The 20,720-nt window shown below is 53.5% G+C and overlaps 1 protein-coding gene across 1 annotated transcript in view; it reads left to right on the top strand.

Annotated features, from left to right (window-relative positions):
* Positions 1-20,720, top strand: part of Igsf21 (immunoglobin superfamily member 21) — a 131,306-nt gene that overhangs the window by 59,053 nt on the left and 51,533 nt on the right. Inside the window, exon 3 of the mRNA XM_055611016.1 lies at positions 1,874-1,995. Within this exon, the coding sequence (XP_055466991.1) occupies positions 1,874-1,995 (122 nt within the window). The remainder of the gene's footprint in view (positions 1-1,873; positions 1,996-20,720) is intronic.

Below are 20,720 nucleotides of genomic sequence, written 5' to 3'. Positions count from 1 at the left end.
GTCCAGGCATGAGGCTGCCGGTCGCAGGCTGTTAGCGAGGAGCCCAGCTGAGCGGCGAGAGGCCGCAAGCTCTCGGTCTATAATAGAGTTGCTGAGACAAGCGGAAAACTGCAGCCGGGTAAACAGATAAATAATTGAAACAGTGACGACACATACCTTGCTGCTTTGTGGAGTAACGCTTTCATTAGCGGGAGGCAGCGGAGACCGGGCGCTCGCGTCGGGCCGCCGCTGCTGGGGAGCCCCCGACACTTGGGCCCTGCTCTTCGTCAGCTGTGAACAGCAGGCCCTGCGGCAGGCTGCCTGCTCCCCAGCCCTCCCCAGCCCCATGGGCGCAGGTGGAATGGAGACCTGTGGCCTCCTCCTGTCCCAAGGGTGGCTACAGCGTCCCCTGCTGACAGACCCCTTCTGCCCATCCCTGGCTCACTGCCTCTGGTCCTGCCACGCCGAATACCTCCCCCCCCCCCCCCCCCCCGAGCCCAGGGACTTGCTTCTGGAAGACCAGGGGACTTTATAAGCAGAACCCAAATCTGACCCTGGGCGAGCGGTGCCTGCTGGGGAAGGGCACGGCTTTGTCCTTGGGTCCTAGGAGGTGGCCTTCCACAGTCAGAACCCACTGTGTCCTCTCCCTCTTGTTCCAGGCACTCTGAACAGAGTCGCTTTCAAGGAGGCAGCTGAGCTGATCCTTCCTGCTTCTGGCCTTGGATCCCAGGCTCTCTGCCTAGACAGCCATGCTCCTCTTGGTTGACTCTTGCACCTCAGGCTGAAGAAACTCCCACAAGAGTGTGGGAGCTCCCCATCCTCAAAAGTGGGCTCCTCCTCCCTAACCATCCCCACCCCCATTCCCATGCCATTTTGGGCCCAACCCTCCAGGATTTATCAGAAATGGCTGTGGTATCTCGGCCCGGTGAGATGGCTCAGTCGGTAAAAGCGTTTGTTGCTCAAGCCCGGCGACCTGAGTCTGATCCCTGGTACCCACGTGGTAGAAGGAGAGAGACAGCTCCTCAAAGTTGCCCTCTGACCCCCCACCTGTCACCCCACACCCCTCACACATCATGTGCGTGTACACCATGATAATAAGCACACTAAAAGGCAGAAATGGTTGCAGTATAGCTTAGTTCTCTCTCCATGAGTTCTTTGCACGCTGACGACCCTCCATCCTCCCCCTTCCTCTTACTAGCTAGCCTGCCCCCTCCCCTTCCTTCTCTCTACTGACGAAGGCCCTGGACCAGGCCCTGATTCCATAGCTCACTCCACAAAGCCCATTCTGGTCCTGCCCGCAGTCCCCCCGGCCATGTGAGCCAATTCTGCAAAGCAGAGCCACCGTAGTGGTCAGATCACCCGATGCATGGAAAGACTCACTGGGGACAGGCTGCCAGCTCTCCCCCCTCATTCCTGCGGGGCCTCAGGGGGCCCCCCTCCCAGTGTTCGCAGGACTGAAAGTCCAGAGGCCCTCTACACCAGGCTCTGGTGGCTGTAGCAGCTGGAGGGAGCCAGCTTTACTCCTAGGCTGGCAGTCTTGAACGTGTGAAAGCTGTTGCCTCCGAGCGCCACATCAAGGGCTCAGGTGCACAGAGCTCTGACAAGAGGGAAAGGCAGGGTGGCGGAGAGGCTCAGAGTGGAGAGCTCTCTGTCATCAGCACACACGTGTCCTTCTATAGGACATGGCAATGGGTGTGGCCTCCTGGGGCCAGAGGCTGTTAAGTCTTTTTAACTAATGAATCAAATTCTGTATTTATATTTATTTATTTATTTGTGTGTATGTCTGTGTATCTGAGTGGGAATCTTGAGCAGCAGAGGGGAGGGAGGGAGAGTGGGGCCAAGACAGGCCAGGGCCAGCTGGGCACTCACCTGTGGCTCCTCTGCTCTGTGGCAGGTGACAGATGGCGGCACCATCAAGCAGAAGATCTTCACCTTTGACGCCATGTTCTCCACCAACTACTCGCACATGGAGAATTACCGCAAGAGGGAGGATCTCGTGTACCAGTCCACTGTGAGGTGAGGCTCCGCCCCCACCCCCGCCCTGAGCAGGTGGCAAGCGAGAGTGTGAGCCGGAAGAGGGAGGGGCTGGGCCTGGAAGTGGGCTTGTCAGCCCCTGTCAGCAGCCCCTAGAATGCTCTAAACGTCGGTTCTCAACATGTGGGTCGAGACCCCACCACATAGCAGATATTTACCTTATGATTCATAACAGCGGCAGAATTACAGACATGAGGGGGGGGGGTCACCACAACATGAGGAGCTGTGTTAAAGGGTCGCAGCAGTAGGAAGGTTGAGAAGCATCGGTCTTAGGGGTTGTATCCCCTTCTGTGAACGGGGGGGGGGGGGGGGGGGGGGGGGTCGGGGGGAGGGGGGGCGGGGGGGGGGGGGGGGGGAGGGGGCTCTCTGCAGAAGTGGAGCCAAGGCCTGGAGGGAAGAGCAGGAAGTATAATCCTGCAGGATAGGATTCACAGATCCTATTGCCGGTGAGCATGCTGAGGTTCTGGGAGGGGCGGAGGTGTGCCTAGAGTCACAGAGCCCTGAACGACAGAGCTGAGAGGTGTGCCAGCTGCGCCCAGCCTGGAAACACGTGCGGCAGGTTCCATTGTCCCTCGGGTTCTCTAAGGTCACAAAGGGCCCACATGCAGGGTCACCTGGACATTCAGGTCAGGGGCAGCAGGATGAGCAAAGGCTTCAGAGTCAAGACAATTTGGCCTCATTCCCGGGGCCCACCGCACGCTACATATGTAGGTACTGCAGCCCTACACGCTCCCCAAAGACCCTTTTCATATTTATTGATTTGACCCTTTGTACAAGGTAGTCTCTTCCCCCAGAAGCCTTTCCTACCTTCCGTCACCGGGTAAACTCCTCTTCAGCCTTCAGAGCCCCACTCAGGCAGTACCAGCATGTTAGATTTCCCTGGGCAGGATGGCCCAGGCTCCCTCAGTCCCCACCCTCCTCCAGCAAGGGATCTTATGGCCTCTATGAAAGTAGCTTCACAGTGGTGCTGGGTGTGAATACACACATACATACATACACAAAAAAAGGCACACACAGAGAGACACACAGATACACAGAGAGGCACACACAGACACACAAACAACACATATACACATATGTGCACGTCAAACAAATACACACACACATACAATACATACAGATGCACACAGACAACACACACACACACACACACACACACACACACACACAGCTCTTTCACACTGTGGTACATGCTTTGCCTGATGTCCTGTTACTACATAACTCATGCTGGGAGCAACAGGTGACACAGCCTGTGCGACACCTTGCACGGTTCCACCTGGGTTGAGGGGCAGCTGGGACACCCCAGTGAGTGTCTGCTGTCGTGCAGTCTTTACCCTGAGTCCTGGGGTGGACACGGCTCCATGCCCTACCTGGAACTCCTGCCTACCCCGACCTCTGCTCTCAGTTCCCATTCTCCACCAAGGCCAGGTCACAAGTCAATGCACAACCAAATCTGCAGAAAGGACGGACGGGACCAGAAGGCCCTAAAGATGCTCCTTTGTGGTTGGGCATGTTGCTTTGCACGAAAGCACAACTACAGAATGGGATAAAAATATTTTTATTAACTGTGCCGCTGGCTCTGCAGTGAGAATCTGGCTGGGACCTCCTACCTGCTAAGTGAGGGATGGAAGGGGGTCGTGAGACCCTGATGGCCTCTCCAGACTCCTCCTCCCAGGCGCTGAGCTAGGACCTCAGTGCCAGCCTTTCTTGCTCTGAGCAACTGCAGCCAATGAGGGCGCACAGGGCTTTTGGGAGGCAGGCAGGCCCCTCTCTGTTTCCCCCCCTCCTGAAAAGGAAAACACTAGCTCTGATTCCTCAGCCAAGAAGGAAATCCCCCCCATCCCTCTTACAGCTATGGGCTCAGCAGTGCTCCCCACCCCTAACCCCCACTCCTCTCACCCCCCTCTCACTCTCCCTACTCCCCTCACCACCCAGCCCCCACCCCCTTACTCCCTCCACCTTTCCACTCTCCCCCTTTCTCAGAAAGCTTTCGGAAAGCCAGCAGGTGCCCGAAGACCCGGTTTCAAACCTCAGCATAGCCGCACTGCCTACCCGGTGACCTTGAACCGGTCCCTGGTCCCCTCACACCCTGGAGAGCTAGCCGGCTGGCCACATTAATCTTGCTGTGATTGTGGAATTGGGTAGAAACTGATGCCCAGTGGCCTCAAGTCAAGCCCCGGCTGCTCCACTTGGTGAGCAGGCGCCCCAAGGTCAGTTCCTGGTCTCCAAACACAGTTCTGAGAGGAGCATGTTCACCCCTCAACTTCAACAACCCCCTGTCCCCACAAGGCAAACCCCATCTTGCCCTGGGTGCCCCCTGAAGCCCCTATGTATACACTTTCCTCTTCTGCCCCTCACATTATCCACCAATAACTGCTTGAACTTGGATTTTTTTCACATCCCTTTTCTGGGTCCTGTTTTACAGAAGGGTCCAAAGTGCCTTCATGTTTCACAGTTGGTGAGAATAAGACCCCAAGGGGACTTGCTCAAGTCACACAGCAGCATAGACTTAGGACCAGTCTTAGGACTTATGGCCCAGGCTCTTTCATCCCTTAAGTTTATGCTGGGTTTCTGCATCCTTCTTTCTGGGCCCTGAGAGACCAGGGTCACCTGAGCCTCTAGAGAGGGCACTCCCAGGAGCGGAGACACCATACGCAGGGGACAAAGCCCTGGACAAGAAGAGACCTGTAAAAGCTAATATTGTCGGGCAACGCTCAGCCAGTGAAGGAAGAGCTGCCAGGCTTCGGGGCCCCATTAGGGCCAGCGGTAGGGCTCCCGGGCTCCGAATTTACATATAAATGAAGATATTTACAAATTAATGCATCTCAGCCCAGAGTCTCAGCTCCACAGCTGTCGGAGGGAGCCACTGCTTCCTCCTCAGCTGGGAAAGTGGGGTGAGAATGAGGCTGGGAATATTACCAGGAACCGGCAGAGAACAATTTCCCGGGGAGTCTCAAGGAGCCCCAGGGACTCCCGTACTTGTCCACAGCTGGTGGGACGTGATGGGCAGAGGCTGGTGGATGACGGATAACTGGGGTGCCCGCCTCCCGTGGGGGCAGGTGTGAGTCCTTTTAGTGCAACCTCGGGCGTGTCACTGTACCTCAGAGGTCCCACCCATTCACTGTGGGATGGACTGGGTAGTCTGGAAGGGGCTGGTGGGCAGTGGAGGAGTCACCCCATAGACAAGAGTAGGGAGTGGGTGGGACAGTGAGCAGAGTGCCCCCCCACAGGGTAGGGAGTGGGCGGGGTCTTAACTAAAGTACCACCTAGAGGCTAAAGCAATAGGCTATAAAAAGCTGAGTGTGTGTGTGTGTGTGCGCGCGTGTGTGACATTCACCTGTGTGTACAGGCGGACACTTCCTCAATCACTTTCTCTACCTTCTCCACTGGAGCAAGGTTTCTCACCTGAACTGAAAGCTCACCAACTCACTAAACCAGCCAATAATTTAGCTCCGGGGGTAGATTCTTAGGTAGTAGCTGCCTTATCCCCTGAGCCATCTGACCAGCCCCTAGGAGAAGGATTTTTATGTTTAGGGTGGGTTTCTCATGTGCAGTTTCCTGACACACCATGGCAAGGGGAACGGGCCAGGTTGGCCAGTGCGCAGATTGGCAAGGTTTAGTTTGAGCCATTACCCAAGCAATGTCTAGTGTGCAATCTTTGTCATGCAAATAGAGGTCAGGCAAATAAGGGCACCCCTGGTCAAGGGTGGGTCTCAGGGAATGGGGCCTTCATGTCACAGATGACCAGGAGTGAGGCAGGAAAGCAGGGGTCCTTCCAAGTAGCAGGCAGAGAAAGCACAGAGGCCCTGAGGTAAGACCGTCTGGGCTGCGTGGTGCTGAACATGGCCAGGGCATTAGGAAACAGCAAATTAAGTAGCAATTTACCCTAAGCACCCCGGAAGCCACCAGGATAGTGGCCTACTGTGACCTGCATTTGAAAGTTCACTCTGGTTACTGAGTAGAGGGAAGAAAGATGAAGTGACCCACGGAGGAAGCCCAGCCTGCTCTGAGAGTCCCACAAACACCCGAGAACTCCTGACATCTCACCCACCCACGTGGCTGTTTGAGCACAGCGTGGGGGCTCCCCGGAAAACTGAGAATACAGCCTTACCCTCCCAAGTCATGATAGCAGCATGGGGGTGGGGTGGGGTGGGGGTGGTCATTGGCAAGTAGACACTAAAAGAAGTGACTGTCCCCCGTTTTGGGTCCGGAGTGCATTTGCCAAGGAGGCAGAGCCACGGCATACAAAACTTGGACCCTCTGGAGTTCACACCCGTCCTGACCTCCACGGGGCTTAAAACCTGCCCCTTCCTCTGCATGCTTTCTCCAGACAGCAAGGTCCCCCAGGGATCCACATGCCCTCTCATCTCGGCACCCCAGAGTCTGCTTGGCATTTAGAGAGGGGCAGTGTGGAGCGGGGGCTGGGAAGAGGGAGAGCAGGGCTGGCTATTCAGGCAAGGAAGCCGGAGCTGTCGAAGGAGATGCTGAGACACGTGCCAGGATGACTCAGCTGGCAGCGCTGAGAAGATGGTGGTGGCATTGAAAGTGGGTCTAGAATCAAAAGCGGCTTTGAGACAAAGAAGATCTGAGGGCAGGAGCTCTAAGTGGAAGAGAAAGTGTGTTCAGAGGAGGTGGGGAGGTGCCCGGAGAGGGACAAGGCCACTCTGAGCTGGCAGACAATGGTCTTTAGAGAGAGGCCGTTTGGAATCTGCTCTAATGAAAGCACACTCCTGGGTTTTAAATAGACACGTTAACGGTTCAGTCCAAAGAGCCAGGCATCCGTGGACCTTTGAGACTTTACACGTCTTTCCCTGACGGTAAGTGCTGGTGTACAGCTCAAAGGCTTGTCTTGCTGTGGGTCCAAAAAAGATGCCATCCCAGCCTTGATAATTCTTGGTCAAGCCATGCATGTAGTTTCCCCAAAATATGTGTAATGGCGACTGCTTCCCTGTCAGGGGGCCACTTGTTCACTCACTAGCTTCACTCACTCTGAGCATGCACTGAGAACCTACTGTGTGCAGAGCTTGCTGGGAAATAGGACAAACTCAGGCTCTGTCTCTCTGGAGATGACCTCCTCCCCGTCCCCACCCCCTCACCCCCGAAACTGCACAGCCAGTTACAGGCCCATCATGGACCTGTGCTTCTTCTCTCTTAGCCCAGATCATTGAGAAATATGGACAAGAATGATGTGGGTGAGAACAACTTTGTGCCAATTCCCGGACAGCTGATGGCTGTTCTAATCATAAACAGAAAACTCCCAGCCTTCAGCCTCTGGGGTTTGTAATTTACCCCAGCCTTCAACTGCAGTGGGAGCCTTGCCAGTCCCTATTAGAAAGAAATGCAGTTTTCCTTCTGGCCACTAGGGGAGCTTTCGTTGATTTGCCCTTTTTCCCTGGGTCAAAGTGGGACCACCACTTAGGCCGCCCGACAGGAACCACCTGCCCATTGGTCTGTTTCAGTTGCTTAAAAATGTGAATTCCCAAAACCTACCAGGGCGGGATTTCATTCAAGCTGGAGTTAAGCCAGGAAGGCAAGAAGCTGCTTTTTATCTGATGCTGGCAGAGAGTCTTAAAAGAGCCTACCACCACACACCATCCACCTGCTCTCGAGGACAGCCTGGTGCCAGAAGATTCATGGACATGGCCTGGAGAGGTGCCTCAGTGGCTGAGGACACCGCCTGCCCTTCCAGAGGGCCAGAGTATGGTTTCCAGCACCTGTGTCAGGCTGCCACAACCTGTAATCCAGCTCCACGGGATCAAATGGCCTTTTCTGGACTCCATGGGCACCAGCAGTCAGGAATGGAATGAACATATGCACACATGCACCCTCCCCCCCCACACACACACACGGAGCCTCTGAATACTCCGGTCAAGGAAGGAAAACCAAGGCCAAGCACAGCACGGGAGAGGGAGTCTGTTCCCAGTCTGTAGCTACTGCCCGGCTGGTGGAGGCAGTTCCATTGGCCTGCAAGAGAATTCCCTCAGCCGAAGTGCCCTTGGCTGTGCTCCCAGGTCCCCACGGAGCTGTCTCCTCCTGGGCCCCATCCTCCTTTGTCCTCAATGCCTTTCCACCTGTGCCCCAGGCCAACCTCCGATACCCCTGTGGTGCTGCGGGTTTCCTGCTCCTCAGGTGGGATCCATCTTTCCTTCAGGGCAGGAAGCCCACCACGTCACCTCCATCTTCCCAAACTGATTGCAACCATCTCCTGGCCTCTCTGTTCACTGGGTCACGAGCAGCCCTGCAGGGCAGTGCCTGTCTCCTGCATAGTTCAGGCTTCTCCTTGGCACCCCAAAAGGTTCAATTCCACTCCTTTCCTCCCTCCCCCATGCCCCCAAAGGGGCACCTGCCATTCCTTCCCTAACATCGGCTTCTTTGATTTTTTTCCAAATGTTTTTTTCTTTATTTCTCCTCCACCCAACACCCTCGTGCAGGCCGGGGTGTTTCTGTCTTTATCCTGAGCACACACATTCACTCTCACATATATGCGCATTGTGCATGCACAGGCACAGACACATGCATGCACATGCAAACCTGCACCTCTGGCGTGGAGCCCCTCCATGGCTCGCTGGCTATACAGCCCCTTCCTCAGTTTCCACGGGTGGCAGGAGGGCCAGGGGTGGTTCTTTGTTATATCTTGGGAGAGTAGAGACATTTGAAGGCAGGAAACTTCAGTTTTCTTGCTGCGTTAGGCAGCCTCCCCCACCCACTCACCCCAGAGAGACTATTGGGTTTACAGAACACCTCAACCTTCCTATTCCCCCTCAACACACACCCACCCCCAAATCCATGGATAGAGATCCTGGACAGGGGGCAGAACACACTGCAAAGCTGTCTGCTGCCCTCTGGTGAATCCCTGGGATATTACAAGCCGGGGGCTCGCCAGTGCTACCCACCCCCACCTCTAAAGATAGGCCTGGTTTCTAAGGGTGGGCAGGCCCCTTCTGCCCACTGCTGCCTCTAGATCCTCGGTGCCCTGCATGGCAATTTGGTGAAGGGTTGTTAGGCTAATGAGCTGGTAGCTACTGCTCTTCAGCAATCAGACTGTCTTCGGCGTGCAGTCTCTGATTAAACCCAGCATTCGCTGTGCGATACAGCCCTCAGGCCCCCTTCACAGGGCTCAACTGAGGACAGAGCGACTTAACTCCCTGGCAGCCTGTCCCAAGCTGATGGGTGGAGACTGATGGGCAGCCCCACTTCTCCTCTAGGTGGTGGGACACCTCTAACCAGGGACCTCCCAGGGATAGCATTGTCCCCATGTTGCCAGGGGCCACTAGCCAGGACCAGGCTGTGCTCTGAGTGAGTGGTGGGAACCTTCATTCCTGCGTGGACCATCCACCTCATTGCTCATCATTTAAGAAAAGCCTCCTTGCTAACTGGGAGACAGAGGAAGAGGGAGGCTGGAACTCTGTCCCTGGAGTGGACATTCCCAGCTCTGTATTGGTAACAATGGAGAGAGAGGTGACTGGGCTCTGTGGGCTGAGCTGAAGCCTTTCTGTGGCCCACTTGGTGAAGCAGGCAACACCCCACCAGGGAATGAGCATTCTGCATGTAGGTGACAGTGGCGTGTGTATGGACAGCCCAGAGGATAGAGAATCAGTGTCCCTGCTGAGGGATGAGCCAGGCCAGGCTGAGAAGCCAGCTGTTGCAGAGCTATATGGAATCTTCCATTGAAATGCAGCGTATGAACAAGGCCCAAGATTCTAGAACCCAGCCACTACCCAGAAGGCAGCATTGCTGGTCCGCATCCCAAAAAAACACACCCAGGAGGCCGGGAGAGGAGGATGGTTGAGAGTTCAAGGCCAACCTGAGTGAGAGTGAAACTCTGTCTCAACAGAATAAATTAAAAGGAAATAAACAATTTTGAGTTTCTGTCCTTTAAATAAGCCAATGGGGCAAGGACCCGGGCAATGGGCACTAACCCAGGCTGATTCCAACCAGGAGTGAGAGTGAAGACAACTCTCTAGAGCATTCCCTGAAGAAATGTCATCACACCTTGACCCCCCCACAAAGATAAAGGGTCCCCAGGGGAGTGATGGGAAGATAAGTGGAACTGGGAGGGCACAGTGGACTCTGCTAGAATGGAACTGAGGGACATGGGGAAGAGAGGCTCAGCTGCTCCCCACCCCACCACACCCCCGCTAAGGCCTGGACACAGGGGCAGGGCTATTTCCTAAGCTGGGAACTCAGGTGTAGGCTTGGCGCAGGTTTCACAAGTGGTGCTTGGAAATGGTATGCCACAATGGTGGGCTCTTAAGTGGAGAAATCAAAGAGGACGCTGACAACCCAGGCAGGGAAGAAGTGGCTAGAGTCACTGACACACAGATGCCACTTAAAGCTGCTCTCCCCTTGCAGACTCTCAGACCTGCCAGCAGCCTTCGGCACCACCCAGGCCAAGCCCTTTCATTCTCCAGCTGGCAAGCCAAGGCCCACAGACTGCAGGCAACTTCTGTATGATCGCACAGAAAGTTGGCAGCAAAGTCAAAACTCAAACTTCAGCCTTTTGCAGGCTGATGTCTCCACAACACAGCCTGTGGCATAGAACTGCTGACATCGCAAATAATTTATCTACCTGCAGTCAGAAAACCACACACAACACACACACACACACACACACACACACACACACTCAGAGAGAGAGAGAGAGATTTTACTTCTAAGTAAAACACCAGTAACAGGCTGCTGGCTTCCCTACTAATTATATAACCATTTTATTGCTGGTATTAAAAAAGAAATGAAGGCTGAAACTGTCCAGGAAAGGCCTAATTTAGTAAACAGCTTAGAACAAAGTCTTTGTCACGCAGGTGTTGCTGCGCATTAGAAGGGGCTCCGGGTGACTCAGACCTCCTCCTTAATATGTTGCTGTGGCCTAATAACATTTCCCAGTTCTGAGAGAAGCTCTGTTGCCATGGAAGGTAATTGTGTTTGTGGCAAGGAGTGTTGAGGAGGCTGATGGGATGGGGAGGGCTGACAAAGATGGGCAGGTGGACAGACAGGAAGATGGACTGGTGAGTGGATGGATGGATGGGTGGGTGGATGGATGGATGGATGGATGGATGGATGGATGGATGGATGGTTGGATGGATGGATGGTTGGATGGATGGATGGATGATTATATGTATGTATGCATGCATGGTTGAGTGGATGGATGGATGGATGGATGGATGGATGGATGGATGGTTGGTTAAGTGGATGAGTGGTTTGGGTAAGTGGACAGTTGAGTGAATGGATGAATGCATGGAAGCATAGATAATTTTGTGGATGGCTGGCAATAAGGATTGATGGATAAGTAGCTATGTGGACAAAGGATGGATGGATAGATGGAAGAACAGATGGGTAGTTGGTGACTGGAGAAGTGGGTAGGTATGTGGGTGCATGGTTGGGTGGACATGAACATATTGCAGGTGGAAAGCTAGATGGTCATGAATGGGTGAGTTGAGGAAAAACTCACCCAGACTTCCATTATAGAGACAAGGGGCTGAGGACAGTGAGTGAGCCTTTGTACAACGCTGGTGTCATTGCCTCCATTTGCAAATGACACCTTCAGCTGAGACCACACAGCCTGAAGAACACGGCAACCCTTCAGCTGCCAGGAGGAAAAGGAGAACAAGAAAGTTGAGTGAGCAGCTTTAGGTCACACAGCCCACAGGTGATGGGGCTAGGCCAGACGCTGTGGGGTTTCTTTCTGGTTCTCTCCCGAGACATTATGGTCCCTCATGTGCACATTTTCCCATGCCCACCCAACATCTAGAGGAGCTTCCTTAAGGGGCGGCATGTCACACACCCGCTGCTACAGCCCTGCAAGGGCCCCACACTAGCTGGACACAGAGCTCAGCTTCTACCAGATCTGCATGCCTGTCCCACACACCTGGCTGTCCTCTCCCAGCCCCCCTCACCAAAGCCTCCAGGCACCCAAGCCTTCTTGTCAGGTTTGTAGCTACCCTAGGACATTTGCTCTGGCTCCTCTATCAATCACCATTTCAGTCTCAGACCAGCTATCTTGGCAGTGGTGGCCACCTGAGCTGCTGGCCCAGCTGCTCACTGACCCCTGGTGGGTGGGGTGGATACCTGGTCTCCCCTGAGGCTGCTGTGCTCTGGCAGGCTCTCTGATTTACCAGAAAATATTTTCTTTTGACCCTGACAATACACATGCCATGTGGACCAGGACTTGTTCCCTCTGGGTCTCTTTTGCCAGACTTCTGGAGTAACAGCAGGTAGCGCTTCCAGACTCGGAGTGAGAGCTACTTCATACACAGATGAAAGAGCCCTGGTGGAGGGCCTGGCTAGCCGGACCCCTGCCGAACATAGAGCCAAGGGACCTGGGCCAGTGACAAAGCAGACTCAGGCACCCACACAGCTTGTCTGAGCCTCAGTTTCCCTTCACACAAGGCCCCAATGGAAGGAACTCCCACTTCCCTGCATAGTTGAGGGAGGGAAGCCGGAAGCAGACAAGATTCTCTATAGCTGGTAGATGCCATTGCTGCAGCCAAAGGCTGATCTGTGGGATGCCTGGTGAACACAGGACCAAATCCAGCCATTGATCTGCTCCCCACTTAAGACTTTGGAGTGCTGTGATTCAACACCTCTGCTGTTTTATTTGTTTGTTTGTTTGTTTGTTTGTTTATTGGCTTCCTGCTTGGGAGCCATGATAGGCCCCAAGTCCTCAGATGCGAGTAGCGGAGCTGAGGTGATGTTAGGATGTTGGGACATGTTGTGCCCTGTTCACACATTCATGAGTGTTCTAGTGTCACAGCAAACGGCCCCTGCTACTGCTTCTGTCATAGGTCAAACTGAAGCTCAGAGAGGGTGCGGAATTTGCCTGAGGTCACCTAAAGAGCAAGTGACTGAGAGGAGAGCCAAACCCTCTGGCAGGGCCCAGACCGTCAGTCACCGCCCTGTTGAGATGCTCAGCGGTGTTGGCGGTGGGCAGGTGAGGTCCGCTGCTGCCGAGGGCAGTCTGTGGTGAGACTGCGCAGGAAATGGGAGGGAGAGCTTCTTCACTGGGAAAAATAGGCAGGGACGGGTCCCCACGCTGCTGTGGGGACTGGATGAGTTCTTACCTTGCAAATGCCCCTCCTGGCCTCGGGGCAAGCAGGCCCCAAGAAGACAACACAGCTGTTTTTTATAGCTTGTTTTGAGCCTTACCTACGTGTTCTGTGTTCTGTGTGAGACAAATTGGATGCCATAAAATGTAATAGGAAGAGTGGGAGAAGCCACTGAATGGCAGATGCACGCCTCTGCAGTGTGGACCTCCCCCAGCCCTCGCCCATGGTCTTGACTGAGGGTCCTCTCATGCCCCCCCACACACACTGTGGTTTCTGTGTTCATCTGGTGCACACCCGGTCATGCAAAGCTCAGCCCTTGGGCTGGGGTGGGGGTGGGGGGAATGATGGAGAGGCTCTTCTGGCTTTGTGCCTGGAAGCCTGTCCTGCATCCTCCTCATGCCCTGCCCTTCTAAGGGCGATACCCACACATCCGCTCCCATCCTCAGCTGGCCAGGGACTCTCCAGGCCTGAAACTGGGTGACAGCTGGCTAGGAAAGCTTGCTGAGCAGTGGCTGAGCTGGTCTTCAGACGCCCACGCTGAGGATGCACTGACCCAGATATCCACATGGCTCCTTCTTTGAGTCCCTCCTGATCACTGTTCTGACGTCTCCTCTCCACAGAAGACTGCCCCTGGCCGCCTCGTCTAAAACAGCAATCTGGGCTGGGGAGATGGCTTGGTTGGCAAAGCGCTTGTGGTACATGCTTAAGGACCTGAATTCGAACCCAGGACCCACATAAAAAGCAAAGAGGGCAGCGCATGTCTGTACTCTCTGTCCTGGGAAAGCAGAGGCAGGAAGATCTCCAGGACTTTCTGGCCATCCTGTCTGGCCTAAGCGGTCAACTCCAGGTTCAGCAAGAGAACCTATCTCCAAAACTAAGATGGCGTGCTATTGAGAAACACACCAGCGTGCTATTGAGAACACAGCAACGTGGACCTCAGCCTCACATTCACTGTGTGTGTGTGTGTGGGGGGTGTATGGTGTGGTGTGATACGGTGGTGTGTGTAGTGAGTGAGTAAGCAAATGAGTGAAGTCACCTCTGCATTGCCTCTCGGTTTCCCATAACCCATTCCTCGCTGGACGGATACAGCGGGAGCATCCTCAGTGGCTCAGTCTCTGTCTCTTCTGCACTAGAAACAGATTCTTTCACTCAGCGATGTCTCTGAGCCATCCTCAGCTTCTGGAAGTCTGCCTGGGGCTGTCAGAAGGCGACCTCCTGGGGAATTGGGGAGGGTGTTCCCCGCTTCCCTTTGCAGCCCTAGTTTCTCAGAGGGAATCTGGTGCAGCACACAAGCCCCATGGCACCTCAGAGGCAGGAGCCCGCCAACCTGCCCGTGTGCTTCAGTGTGCCATCCTGGGCCCGTATGCTGTGCATCTGTGGGGCTGAGTCCCCCAGACACATACACACAGAGATGCTGTGTGCAGCCAGGGGAAGGCTTCCCCTGATGAAGGAAAGTGAGGCTGGAGAGGGCTGAGGGAGGAGTTCAGGAGAGGTCAAATAGGAGAGACAGGGCTCACAGTGACAGAATTTACCCCCAACACCCTTCAGGTGGGTCCCACCCAGCACCAGTTGTACAACTGTGTGATAAAACCATAACAGAAGGAATTGGTTTTGACAAGAGGTGACATGGCAGAGTCATTCTGGAGATGTGGTCTCTGAGCCCCAGATTTGCCACTGATGGCTTCGGAGCCCTGGCAAGTCACTGTTTCTCAGGGTCTCAGTCCCCCCAGACACACCCCGAAGCGGAGATGGTGGTGCTTATCTGCAGAAGGCTGGAGACAGGCAGTCCCCAGGGCTGGCCGAAGGCATGTGAAGGAATCAGCGAGTTTAGTGCGGATTTCCAGGTGAGTGGCAAAAGAGCCACAAGCCTTCAGGAAATAGTGACCCTTGCTGGCTGTGGGGCAGGCGTGGTGCTGGGCTCTAGGGAGACAGCTGTGGAAAACTCCAGCTACCCATACCGGCAGCGCTTACCATGGCTTCCATCTCGTAGAGGGGAGAAAGCAAGGTCTGGAGTTGCTGAGCACCTGCGGAGCCGCACGCCTGGAAAGCTGAGGGGCCAGCGTGTGCAACAAACCGTCAGTCTCGGCCACAATGCTCTGGGCCCTCCTCACTCAGCGCTGGTACTCAGAGCCCTGGAACTCTGCCCTGGATCTTTCTGGAAAACTTGGACACGGTTCCTAAGCAGGGGGTCTTTTCTCCTCGTGGGGGCCATCTAGGGACGATGTGACAATTTGGCTTTGATTAAATTAGGCCCGTGTTGTGGCGTAACTTTCTCCATTCACCACAACGCTAATAAACTAATAAATTAGACAAATGAAAATATCACTGGCCAGGACTGCACACTAAAGCATGGCAGTAATTGCTTTCACGGCCAGGGCCAATTTCTCAGATTTTGCCTTGGCCAACTTTCCCCAGCTCACCGTGTCCCTAATAAGGCATAACTCACTCTATAAACACTCAATTGACTTACTTATTTTAAATACAGTAAAACTGAAAAGCACCTCATGAACCCACCCTCGTGTGCTTGCTTCCTTGGGAGGGAAGTCCACCCAGGCTTTGTTAAAGCAAAGATCTGTCTCCAGCGTGGATCTTGGTCCCCAGCCCAGTGCTACTGACTGTTCCTTCCTAGCCAGACAGATTGTGCTGTCTGAGGATCTTGTAGGCTGTCCACACAGATAAAGATGGCCCAAATATTGGCTAGTACACGCTCCTGGAGCGGTGTGTGGTCCTGTGTGTGACCTCCACGGGCATTCATTTGAGGTTCTGGCGTAGGGATCCTGCATTGGTCCTTCCTGATGAGCCTCATTTTGCAAGAGAGAAGAGTGGATCAGAGGGACCAGTAACTTGTCTGGGACCACACAGAGTGCGATACCACAGAGCAGGGCCTGGATGGGCTTTGGTGTAGGTTTGGTTTTCACAGCCCCCTGTGCTTTGCCTCCTGCAGGTCAGTGTAGATGACTGACATTTCCGGCCTGGCGAACAAGTGGGGATCCTGACTGCTAGGAGGCCCACTCCTTGAGCATGTGGGAGGTGCTCACAGCCCCATGGCTAGGACTGGACAAACAGGACTGTGTCAGGGGGCATGGTGCATGATGGAGACGGTTGTAAGACCCCAGGAGTCTGCAGTGGTCATCTTTGCTTGGATTCAGGAGGTGAGGGAGGGAAAAGTACTTCGCTCATTAGCCAGAGATCATAGTTGGTGTGAATGAGTGGAATGAGGCTGGATAAAGAGGAACACATCCCTTCAGATATAGTGCCTGGCAGAGGTCTAGGATGAGCAGGGTGTCCATGGGTCCCTGTCTGCAGTGAAGTGGGGTGGCCAAGACTGGGGGATCCCAGCCACAGGTAGCATACATCCTTCTCTCACACCTACAGTCAGGGCTGTCACCAGTGACCCTGTGGTGACCTTGGAGCTGTCAGCCGAGAGACCTCTCATCTTGGGATCTCTGTCCTTGCGGCCCTCCCTTCCTTAGCTTTGTTTGACTGCTCAGAGTTTCCTCTGAGCAAGCCCACCACACCCATCACACTGTTGCCTTAAGGTGTGTTTTGGTGGCTCTTTCCATCCTTGCCTGGAGCACTAGAAAGCAAACTCCACAGGGAGCACGGCTCCACTGTCCCCTCCATCCCTAGGAACCATGGAATGACACTAAGTGGATTCTTAGATGGAAGGAAGAAGTGGTGGATGGGTGTACATACAGAAAGATGGGTGGGTAGTTAGGTAGGTGGATAGGTAGATACTATGTAGGGATAATAGCTTATGGATGGATGGATGGATGGATGGATGGATGGATGGATGGAGAGTGAGTAAATGGACAGATGGGTAGATGATAGGCAGATGATGAATAGATGGATGGATGGTTGTTGCATGGGTAGATGGACAGATAAATAGCTAGATTAAGAGTAGGTAGGTATATGGGTAAAGCAGATAAATGAATAAATGACAAACAGATGCTGGGTAAGTGGACGAATAATAGATGAGTGGGTGGGCAGATGGACAATTAGAAGAATTAATGCATGGATAGATTAAGAGAGATAATAAATGGATAATTGATGGATAGATGAATGAATAAATGATGGATGGATGGATAGATATATAGATAGGTGAATGGATACTAGTTGGTAAATGGATGGATGTATGAATGGCAAATAGTGAATGGAGAAAATAGTGGATGAATGGATGGTGTTTAGTGGGTAGATGGATGGATGATGGATGGATGGATGGATGGATGGATGGATGGATGGCTACACTGGAGATATGCTGTCCCCAAGTAGAAACCTCATCCCATGGCTGGCCTAGCAAAGCCATCCCCTGTTCATGAGGCTGGAAGCAGAGACAAGGCATGCTCTAACTCAGGGTTCCGGCTTCTCTCCCACTCTCTTTCTGGAAGGCAGAGCCCTTGATGGGAAACCAGGACCCAAAGCCAACCCCAAACCGAGGCATGACAGAGGCCAGTTGGGGTTGTCAGCCATGCCAGTCACTGGGTCTGGGCTCTGCCAGGCAAGATGCCAAGCAGTAGGGCCAGGCCTTGGAGACCTTAGCCCTGTCAAAGCAGAGCTGTCCCCTGGCCTCTCCTTCCTGGCATGGGCCTGGCGAGCCCCATGACCAGAGCGCATGAGTTCCAGAGCTGAAGACTGGGGGAGTAATCTCCCTAAGCTTTCCAGAAGCTGCAGCCGCTCTCCCTGCCCAGAGCCTCAGGGGTGTTCCTCTTGAGCCCACTCTCCTGTTTCACCCCTTTCCATCTCCCAGCACTGGTGTGGACAGTTGTCCTCAGCACATACCAGAACCCGCCCCTCTCGCTACAGTCAGGTCCCTGAAGTCACCATTGTCCCTGTCATCCACAATCCCTGTCAGGGTTGTTGGGAAGAGCCTGCTCTCATTTGCTTCATGTTAGTTGGAAGGGGGAGCCAGCATTCTTCGGGTGTGCTATGGAACATGCAACTTGAACCTCAGTTTCCCCAGCTGCTGACTCACCCTGACCTCTCCCTGGAGCTACTGAGAAAAGTATAGCTCCCTACCGTGTGCCCACCTCAGGTCTAGGCATGGGGCAAATGTCAAGTGGCTTGTAGGCTGTGTTCAAAGAACAGGGACCGCCCCCTTACATGTGGGCTGATTGGCATCTCTTTCGGCCAGTCACTAGGGTTTCATTTGCATCTAGTGCCTGCTCCTCTGGGTCAGAGTTAACCATCCCACAAACCAAGCTCTGGGAACCCATACAGTCTCAAGTAAGCTATGGCTGGTGTTAGCCATGCCAGCTCCTCCAGGGTCTGCGTCTGGTCTACTCCAGGGTCTACGACTAGGGAAAGAGCCTTCTAGTTTTTCTCACACTGTCCCCTCACTCCTCTGCTGCTGGCAGCAGAGTGCCATGCTTTCATACTTTATGTATTTAGGTTAAAACCAAAGGCCAGTGGTCGCAGCGCCCCTAGCGGTGGGGCTCAGCAATGGTCTCAGCGCCCCCTAGTGGAGGGGGTTCAGCAATGTCGCAGTGCTTTCTTAAGGTGGGGCTCAGCTTTCACTGATTTGTTGAATCCCAGGGCAGGTACAAGGGCCACTAGTTTCAACCCTATCTATAAACTTCTAAGTTCTCAGAACCTGGATTACCAGAGAGCCAGAAGTCAGACATCCAAAACTGCCTAAAATGTATCCACGGAGAGCATCCGTCAAGAGCAGCATCTGCCCAAGTTCCTGCTGTGCATCGGGGTCCCAGGGCCTCACTATCCTTTACCCCCCTGGCCTCCATGCATGAATCCACACCCTCCCAGGACTCTTGAGAAAGAGCCTTAAGGCACAGCCAGTGGCTGGAAAGAAACATGGAGAAGATGCAACAGGCCCGCTTGCCCTGAGCAGCTCTGCCTAAGGCATCCGAATCCTATCTCACTTAATGCTCTCAGCAGCCCTTAGGGAAGATGCTGTGACGACACCGGCTTTCAGGTGGGGAAACAGAGTCACGGAGTGATACCCAGCCAGAACGCGGAGGATGGTGGGCTGAACCCCACCCCGGGCTGGGGTTGTGTAGGCTCCGCTGGGCCATACATGGCATTGCTGTGAACATGAGAAACAGATCCAGCCAGGCCAAGCTCACCTCACTTCCCCATTCTCACCTCCCCAACACCGCCACAGAGCACTTCTTCCACCCTGGCTCTCAACAGACAGCAGATGGCGGGGGCTTTGGCTGAGCGACACAGCCATCAGCACACCCCAGCCCGCTGGCTGCTGCTCACTTCTACAGGCCGTGTCTCTGCTGGTGAGGTAGGCGTATGTATGTGTGTGTACACACGTGTTGCAAATGTGTATAGGTTTGCACGTGCGTGTCTGAGAATGTGTCTTGTCGTGTGAGACTGTTCTGTCTCGCCTTGGGAAGAATCCAAGTGACTCCCCACAGTGGGAAACACAGTTGGGAGCATGGGTGGCTGTTCCCAGTTCTTCGGAGGGGTCTCCGCTTTAGTGCCCAACTGCCCCAGTCTGACTCTCTCGCCCTTTCAACAACCCCTGTGTGTCCCTCCCTCACCAGCCTGGAACTTGAAGGTCAGTCGACAAGTTCTGTGCGACTCACATTGATTATTTCTGTTTAATTGAATCAATAACAAACTCTGGAAGATTGAGCGTTTTTTTGTTTTGTTTTGTTTTGTTTTTTCTTGTGAAAATTTGTTTGTGTTGGGTTTCTGTTAGGAGGCTAAAGACGTGGCTTTTTCTTTTGTGGTTATTTCCAAATTACAGTCATCAAACACTGTAAATAGAGGCTTTAAATCAAGGAATGGCTTGTTTGTCCCTCACGGTCCACAGCACCATGTTGTAGAATTAGTTTGAGAACATGCAGGAAGGAAGGAACAAAGAAAGGGAGGGAGGGGAAAGGAGGGAGTAAAGGGAGGAAGAGGGGAAGGGAGGGAAAGAAAGGAAAAGAGAGTTTAAACCAGATGTTTTTCCTCTCTCCCCTGTATATGTTGGGGTTCCTGGGTGTTGGGAATTCAAGTCACTTCCTTCTTGGTATCTCCATTTCAAGGTTTCCTCAAAGTTCGAAACGGTTGCTCTAGCTCCAGCCATTATGTCTGTATTCCAATGTGTCAGTGAACTGTCCCTGTGACCAAATACTGAGATCAACAACCTCAGAGGAGAGATTTTTTTTTTCTTCTGTCAATCTGTGGTTACCTGGCTCTGTCCCTTGGGCCTATGGTGGGACATGGAGTATAAAATATGTTGAAGCAAACGGCTCAGGAAGTAAAAATAGAGCAGGAAGAGAGACAAGGTCCCAGTCTCCCTTCCGAGGACACACCCTCAGTGACCTCACTCCCCTCCTCCCTAGTTCTTAAAGGTTCTCCCCGAGTTAGCCCATTCGCTTTGGTAGGATTGGGTTCTGGACTTCATACCTAACTTCTTTCCTTCAAGGGCCATCCTGCTACAAGGGAGCCTGGGAAATGTAGTCTTCATTTCAGCCGGCATGTATCCATAGTAACCGTGGGCTGAATCACCCTCTGAAGCCCCTAGAACCGTGATTGCAGTGGGTTTGGGAAATTCTCGAATTTGGGAACATTTGCATATGTGTTAATGAGATGTCTTGGGGACAGGCCTCAAGTCTAAGCATGTAATCTGTGTTTCCCGCATTCCTAACATACATAGCTTGAAGGCAAGTATATGTTGTATTTTTTTTCTTTTTAAACAATTTTGTTTGT

Source organism: Psammomys obesus, unplaced genomic scaffold, assembly GCF_907164565.1.
Source record: "Psammomys obesus unplaced genomic scaffold, mPsaObe1.curated_primary_1811, whole genome shotgun sequence".
Taxonomy (NCBI): Eukaryota; Metazoa; Chordata; class Mammalia; order Rodentia; family Muridae; genus Psammomys; species Psammomys obesus.
The sequence above is the reverse complement of the archived record's forward strand: the minus strand, read 5'-3'. Positions and strand labels throughout refer to the sequence as shown.